The 8,534-nt window shown below is 44.7% G+C and overlaps 1 protein-coding gene across 1 annotated transcript in view; it reads left to right on the top strand.

The window, feature by feature from the left end:
- The first annotated feature begins 2,637 nt into the window (after positions 1 to 2,637).
- Positions 2,638 to 8,534, top strand: part of AIFM1 (apoptosis inducing factor mitochondria associated 1) — a 41,588-nt gene continuing 35,691 nt past the window's right edge. The window contains 1 exon segment of the mRNA XM_017863980.1: positions 2,638 to 2,968. Within this exon segment, the coding sequence (XP_017719469.1) occupies positions 2,863 to 2,968 (106 nt within the window). The 5' untranslated portion in view covers positions 2,638 to 2,862.

Raw genomic sequence — 8,534 nt, 5'->3', positions numbered from 1 at the left:
GTTTGTAGGCCGGGCGAAGTGGCTCATGCCTGTAATCCCAGCACTTTGGGAGGCTGAGGCAGGCGATCACCTGAGGTCAGGAGTTCAAGACCAGCCTGGACAACATGATGGAACCCCACCTCTACTAAAAAGACAAAAATTAGCCGGGCGTGATGGCATGCGCCTGTAATCCCAGCTACTCGGGAGGCTGAGGCAGGAGAATTGCTTGAACCTGGGAGGCAGAAGTCGAAGTGAGCCGAGATCTGCCACTGCACTCCAGCCTGGGCGACAAAGGGAGACTGTCTCAAGAAGAAAAAAAATATATCTCTTTTTCTTTTTTGAAATAGGGCCTCGCTCTGTCATCCAGGCTGGAGTGAACGGGAGCAATCACTGCTCACTGCAGTCTCAGTCTCCTGGGCTCAAGTGATCCTCCCATCTCAGCTTCCTAATTAGCTAGAACCACAGGCACATACTTTCCCCGTCTGGCAAATTTAAAAAAAAAAAAAAAAAATGGTAGAGATGAGGTCTCATTATGTTGCTCAGGCTGGTCTGGAACTCCTGGTCTCAAACAATCTTCCCACTCGTCCTCTCAAAGTACTGGGATTACAGGCATGAGTCACTGCACCCGGCCCTGTAATTTCATTCTTTATCCCCATCCCACCAAAATAAATAAATAAAATAAAATAAGTAACTTCATTACCTGCAAAGTTAGGGCCAAACTCTTTTCCCAGTTCAAATCTGGCTCCATCATACTTGCCTGTGCTTATTACTGCTTCTTTTCTTTTTTTTTTTTTTTTTTTTCTTTTGGAGACAGTCTTGCTCCATCACCCAGGCTGGAGTGCAGTGGCACAGTCTCGGCTCACTGCAGCCTCCACCTTTCAGGTTCAAGCGATTCTCCTGCCTCAGTCTTCCTAGTAGCTGGGATTACAGGCGCACGCCATGGTGCCAGGCTAATTTTTGGATTTTTTTGTAGAAACGGGGTTTCACCACGTTGGCCAGGCTGTTCTTAAACTCCTGACCTAAAGTGATCCACCCGCCTAGGCCTCCCAAAGTGCTGGGATTACAGGCATGAGCCACGGAGCCTCACCACATCAATACGTCTTAGTATGATGTCCCCCGAAAATGTGCTGGGGTTTGTTTTTTTAAAACACTTCCAAGCCTTTTCATTTAACAAACAGCATGGTGCTTCCTCTATGACACTTTACAAATATTAGCTCATTTAGTCTTCCGAACACCCTCGTGAGATTGGTAGATGAGGAAAATGAGGCACAATTAAGTGACTTGCCCAGGTGGCAGAGCCATGATTCAATCTGGGTTGGTCTGGATCCAAGGTCAACATGTTTAACAATGAAAAATGTTATCTTTGGTCCCAAAGTATTCACCATCTGAAATATCATTCCTTTTCCTCCACTATTTGAATTTTGCTACTCATCTTTCAAGACACAGCTCAAATAACTTTTTGTATGAAGTTCTTCCATAGCGATTCCATCCCATAGTCTTCTCTCTTGCTCTGTCCGGCACGACACCGGATATTACTTATTTCAATGACCTGTATATGTCATCTCCCCAACTAGACAGTGGCCACTTCCTATACAGATGCTACGTCCAAATAAACCCATTGTAAATTGAAAATATCTTAAGTCAAAACTGCATTTAATACCCTGACAAACCCATCATAAAGTCGAAAAAACGTAAGTTGAACCATGGTTAAATCCAGATGCTCCTCGACTTACATGGGGTTAGGTCTCATTAAACCCATCATAAAGTCGAAAAATTGTTAAGTCAAACCATTGTGAGGGGTAAGTTGGGGACCATCCGTACTTTTCATACCCACTAGAGCCCCTTTTATAGTACAATCCAAGAGGCAAGTGCTCAATAAATACTTGTTAAATGAATATGTCAGTTGAATATTTGAAACAGGCACATTTTATGCTCCGCATGCAGCCAAAACATTATTTCCAATTTAGCTTATATCTGGCAGAGTCAAAACACCTATTTACACTCAGCCCCTCACCCTACTCCCATAACTGAAAGTTCTGCTTATAAGACTTCTCTTCCCATAAAGTCTGAGAAGCACAAACGCTTTTTGCTAACATCCTGCTCCCAAGCACGGAAACCACAGCAGGAGACCGTGTGTATCTGTAGCACCTGGTACAGCATCTAGGACACACAACTGCACTAAAAAATAAAGGTGACAGGCGGGAAGGAGAGCGCCGAATTACTCGTCCGCGAAACAGGGGTTGGGTGGGAAAGAGCCGGCAACTGGTAAAAGATGGCAGTACACGCCGGATCTGGGAAGCCAGGTTCCGCGCCTCGGACTCATGGAAAAACTGGATCTGGATCATGGCAAAAGAATCAGGAAGGCTTCGGTATCAAGTAACTAGTGGCCTAAAACCAAAAAACAAAGTGCGGTGCTGGGGCTACGCTGCTGTGAGATACTGTTATCAGTTCCCGTCACCAACACAGCGACAGCACCAGGCATAACCGCCAATCAAAGCGGCCCCACGAGTCCCTCCTTGGACAGCTTCCTTAACTCGTTCAGTCCAACACTGTGCCACCAACTCGCGAAAACTGACTACCTACAGCCAAGGTCTTTGCGAGCGTGCAGTCAGGTAGTGCATGCGCAAATCCTCTCGCCGTGCGGACCAATCGCAATGTGGCAGCGAGTGCTACGCCTGCGCAGTAGGCCTCCGGTCGCCGTTTCCCTTCCCCGGCTCTAGCAGGCCGGCTTCTCTGTCCAATGCCCACCCGGAGCTGGGAGGAGGAGTCTGCGTAGTGTGCGTGTGAAGAGACGGGGGAGCTGGCCGGGGCTCGCGGTGTTTGACCCGTCGGTCGTGCGTGAGAGGAAAGGGAAGGAGGAGGACCCGAATAGCGGTCGCCGAAATGTTCCGGTGTGGAGGCCTGGCGGCGGGTGCTTTGAAGCAGAAGCTGGTGCCCTTGGTGCGGACCGTGTGCGTCCGAAGCCCGAGGCAGAGGAACCGGCTCCCAGGTGATTGACCCATTCCAGGCAGCCTCCAAGTCCAAGGGCCTGGCGCCTTAGGCTCTCTGTGCCTTGCAGCCCTCTACCCCCGCGGCCCCCGAGAAACTTAACACATAGTCGCGTGAATTCCAAATTGGCAGACTCTGAACCGTGAGTCTTGCAAGCGGAGGAATTGGTTCAGCCATGCCGACCTGACCTTCAAGAGATTTGAACCCATTAGTCAGCCTGAGGCCTTTTCCCGGGAGCGTTTGCTGTTCAGGGATCCCAGAACAACTGGCCGTCGCCGTCTCCCCGCCATCCCCATTCCCCACCCCCCTTTTTAGAACAATGAGGTCAAGTAGACTTTGTCATTTACCGAATGAGACTTTAAACAGGACGTTTAAGCCCTAAGCCTAAGTTTCTTGTGTAAATGAGGGTATTACCTGCTCAGCCTCCCAAACCATAGATGGGATCCATGGATTTGAATGCCCAGTTAAACAGAAACGGTGAAAGGCAAGTAAGGAGTCGGTCGGTTGTGCACCAGACACGTAGAGAATTGGCCCAGAATTAATTGGAGATGCCTGAGCCGTGTACTTCTTGGTGGTTTTTAAGGCTTCAAAGAAACAGTTTGCAGAACGCATTGTATTTGTCCTCCATTAAGTTGTTTCATCAAATTTTAGAGCTGGAAGGGTTTTGTGGTAAAGTTCAACCCACTCATTTTATAGATAATAAACTGAGGCACAGAGAGGTGAAACTACTTGCCAAAGGTCACATCGTTAATAGGTAGAGCTAAGGATAGTTTGCTAGTCTCCAGGTCCTTAATCCCTTTGCTGCAACTCCATACTGCTTCCTAAAGTTGACCCCAAAAAGTTAAGAATGAATTCGGGTCTCTTCCCAGTAATTAGCCCATTGTACATCAGATATCCGTGAATTTATCTGAGCATGGCTTGAGCCTGCTTATTTTCGTACTGCATTACTTCATGGGGACAATGAATGATCCACCGGTAGGAGCTACTTTAAAAAAAATCAGTAATCTTTCAGTGTCCACCCCCAGGGCATTTGCAATGTCAGAAGTTATCCTTGAGGCTTTTACAATACAGAAACACCTGGGTGGTTTAAAAATAAAAAGTGGAAAATGTTTTCCTTGGGTTGTTAGGGTCTTTGCAAATGTGCATTTGAACAGTTTTTCCAGTTGCTATGCACAATGAAAATGTTTCCTGATAGGTGTATTTGAGTTATGTCCTGAGACATATTGCTCTTGGAACTTAAAACCTCTGCTTAGCTTTTAAACTAATGCCTTATCAATGGATGTCATCTTTGTGGGTTTTGTGTATTGAAATGATGGTGCTCTGTGCTTGTTGCACAGAAATTGAGATAACCTGAATTTTATTTATTTTATTTAGTTTTGAGACAGAGTCTCGCTCTGTCGCTCAGGCTGGAGTGCAGTGATGCAATCTCGGCTCACTGCAAGCTCTGCCTTCTGGGTTCACGCCATTCTCCTGCCTCAGCCTCCCAAGTAGCTGGAACTACAGGCACCCGACACCATGCCTGGCTGATTTTGCTTTTTTTTTTTTTTTTTTTGTATTTTTAGTAGAGATGTGGTTTCACAGTGTTAGCCAGGATGGTCTCGATCTACTGACCTTGTGATCCGCCCGCCTTGGCCTCCCAAAGTGCTGGAATTACAGGCGTGAGCCACGGCACCTGGCGATAACCTGAATTTTTTCATCCACACTGGCCTTTCAGACTTTGAGTAATTGTTTTGCTTAAGTCTCATGACTTTTGCCAGCATTCTAAAGTCTGACCAAAAGTTCTCATCAATTAAATATGCATTTGCAAAGTTAAGTTGATGTATTAGACATTGGAAAGTGGTTGGTGATGTTAGAACTACTGAAAAATACAGACTCCAATGGTTTTTTCCACTGCATGTCTTTGTTTGAAGGCAGTCTACTGTAGAATATATTCAGACTTCCTGACATATCCATCCATCTCTTTGCATACACTTCTTCTTTGTCCTTTGGCCGTGCACCAAAGTATGACATCACCTGCCTTTAAAACTGGGTGAGGGTAGTGTTACCATTTCAAAAGAAGTTCTGATACTCTCATTATAGGAATTAACTCTGTTTTGTGGCTTGATTACTAATTGCCTTTAATCTGATTTCTTTTTCATGTAGTAGCATCTACCATGTGTTTTTGCACAGGTGGGAAAGAGCGAGGTTCGTTTATACACCATTTCTCCCTCCACCTTACCTTTAAACTTCTTCTTTTTTTTTTTTGAGACAGAGTCTCGCTGTGTTGCCCAGGCTGGAGTGCAGTGGAGTGATCTTGGCTCACTGCAGCCTCTGCCTGCCGGGTTCAAGCAATTCTCCTGCCTCAGCCTCCTGAGTAGCTGGGACTAGAGGCATGCACCACCACGCCCGGCTAATTTTTTGTATTTTTAGTAGAGACGGGGGTTTCACCATGCTGGCCAGGCTGGTCTCAAACTCCTGACCTCGTGATCCACCTGCCTCGGCCTCCCAAACCTTTAAACTTTAATCCTGCCTTGCAACTATCTCATTGACATCTGTCACCATTGTCAGGTTCATTTCCATTAGATGTTGCATTCTGCCTTAAAACCATGATAGCTACTATTTATTTACTTTATTTATTTGGATGCTCTGCCTCCTTCCAGAAATGATTGAAGGTAACTCATTATCATCACTCTATGTCTGCGTTCAGACACAGAGGAGCAGATAGGTTAGATAATAGATATTTTCTGTTCTATGATATTTTGTTTGGTCACCAAACACTGCCGCCCGTGTTATCAAACTGATCACCGACTCCCTGACTGTAGGTTCAAATGTGTGAACATTTTCTCTATTCGGAATCCTTCTCACCTCTTTAAAAGGAAACTGAGCTCCTTGTGGGCAAGAATCCTGGCTTCCTGGACACTGCCAAATGTGACTTCTTTTTGAAGCCTAAAGGATTAGTCTTTCCCCGTTCTTTCTGCTGAGACAAGGCTTTGCAGAAGAAATTCTTTGGCAACTCAGCCTTTTCTGTAACCAGTTAATAAGTTAGATTTTCTAGAAATTTTCTAACTTTTTGAGGGAGTTACTGCATGTCTTAGCTTTCTTCGAGATCGTGTTTCCAAAAGTTGCCTGGTCATGTGAATCACGTCGAGGACCAATTCCTAACCTTCTCCAGGAGAGAATTCTGGGAATCTGTATTTTAACAAGCCCCTTGACATTCATATGATCAGGCAAGTTTGGTAAATACTGTTTTGGATGAGTAGTGACTCTTCCCCTTCTGTTTCACTGATGTAAGGATTAAAAAACCAAACTGAGCAATCTAGAGTATCTTGTAATTTGTATCAAGCTCATTTTCTCATATTCAGAATAGTAGCAGCCATTCTCCTAAACTAAACACTACCTGAGGACATGGATTATGTCCTATTTATTTTTGTGTCATTAGCATCTTGTATCGTCTCTGGCACATGGTAAATTCTCATGACTGAACCCTAGTACAGCATTGTGAAGGACTTAACTTTGCAGAAGAGAGATTTTATTTTCTGTTATCTAAACAATTTTTCCTTGTGTGTCTTTCATCAGAATGGTTCACGCTGTACTGTAGTTATTACTACTCTGTTTCTTCTAAAATTCCAGCAAGGTTGGTACTAAAAAACACAAAAAGGCTGATACCCAGGCGCGGTGGCTCACGCCTGTAATCCCAGCACTTTGGGAGGCCGAGGTGGGCAGATCACCTGAGGCTGGGAGTTCGAGACCAGTCTGACCAACATGGAGAAACCCCATCTCTACTAAAAATCCAAAATTAGCCAAGCGTGGTAGCACATGCCTGTAATTCCAGCTACTCAGGAGACTGAGGCAGGAGAATTGCTTGAACCCGGGAAGTGGAAGTTGTGGTGAACTGAGATAGCGCCACTGCACTCCAACCTGGATGACAGAGCGAGAATCTGTCTCAGAAAAAAAAAAAAAGGCTGATAAACTTAAATAGTTGTTAGATTCCTTGTAAAGAATCATTTATCTACAATAGACAAACTAGGCTTGTCCTGTGTTGGTTTTTTTTTTTTTTCCTTCAAACAGAGTCTTGCTCTCTTGCCCAGGCTGGAGTGCAGTGACGTGATCTCAGCTCACCACAACCTCCGCCTCCCGGGTTCAAGCTATTCTCCTGCCTCAGCCTCCCGAGTAGCTGGGATTACAGGCACCTGCCACCACGCCCAGCTAATTTTTGTAGTTTTAGCAGAGATGGGGTTTCACTGTTTTGGCCATGCTGGTCTCGAACTCCTGACCTCGTGATCCATCCACCTCGGCCTCCCAAAGTGCTGGGATTATAAGCGTGAGCCACCACACCTGGCCATCCTGTGTTTTCTCCATGCTGGAAAAATCAGTTTGACACTCAGGAAACAAGTCTCAAGAACATATAGACCTCTTAACCATTGAGGATCCCTGGGTGCCTCAATTGTGAAGATGTGTTTTTGGAAAAGGCCTTTTGGGAGTATGGAAAAACAGGAGATCGCAAAACCTACAGAAATGAACTTGCTAGTGTTAGCTACTATTCTAAAGCTAGTCTGTGGTGTTTGAGGTTACTCATTTATGATTAAGCAACCTGAAATAAATGGAATCTGACTAAAACTTAACAAAAAAAAAAACTCCAAGTTTATTATTTTATTTTATTTATTTATTTTTAAGTAGAGATGGGGTTTCACCATGTTGGCCAGGCTGGTCTCGAACTCCTGGCCTCAAGTGATCCACCTGCCTCGGCCTCCCAAGGTGCTGGGATTACAGGTGTGAGCCATTGCACATGCCCTGGCTAAAATTTCTTTGCAAAGAATTATTTAAAATGTTCAGTTAGCAGGGCATGATGGTGCATGCCTGTAGTCCCACCTACTCTGGAGGCTAAGGTGGAAGGATCACTTGAGCCCAGGAATTTGAGTCTAGTCTGGGCAACATACCGATACCCTTTCATTTAAAAAAAAAAGTTAATAGTAATAAGAATGTTCAGTCAATATCAATAGAATTAGGAAGAATTTCTGTTTTCTTCCTTCATTCATTAATTCAACAAATATTTATTGAGCAAACACCTACTATGCATTAGGCGCTGTTGCGCAGGTCAAACTGGCTTCTTAAGAATGAAATCCTAAGTGTGAGGAAGAAATTGTACTGTATGTATGGTCTGACTGCAGAAAACCTAAAATAAGTAAACTGGTTCTATAATGAAAAGGAGTAAGTTGGCTTTTCCATGTTAGTAAGACAAGTGAAAAGGCATGTTTCGGTATTTCCTAAAATTTTGAAGCTGTGGGGAGAAAGGTTTGTGAGGAATTTCATAGGGAAAAGAAAATGGAGGGAGGGGGAATGTAAACAGACAATACTTAGTACGGTTTACAAAATTAAAGTCACTTTGTAGGTATGCAAAAGTTTTAAAAGTTGGTTTATTAATGATAGAAAATTAACTGGGCGTTAGTGGCTCATGCCTGTAGTCCCAGCTACATGGGAGGCTGAGGCTGGGGAATCTCTTGAGCCCAGGAAGCAGAGGTTGCAGTGAGCCGAGATCGTGCTACTGCACTCCAGCTTGGGGACAGAGTGACACCCTGTCTAAAACAAAC

The sequence above is a fragment of the Rhinopithecus bieti genome, unplaced genomic scaffold, assembly GCF_001698545.2.
Source record: "Rhinopithecus bieti isolate Rb0 unplaced genomic scaffold, ASM169854v2 scaffold_75017, whole genome shotgun sequence".
In the NCBI taxonomy this organism is placed as follows: domain Eukaryota; kingdom Metazoa; phylum Chordata; class Mammalia; order Primates; family Cercopithecidae; genus Rhinopithecus; species Rhinopithecus bieti.
Note: the sequence above shows the minus strand (reverse complement) of the source record. Positions and strands in the feature narration are given on the sequence as shown.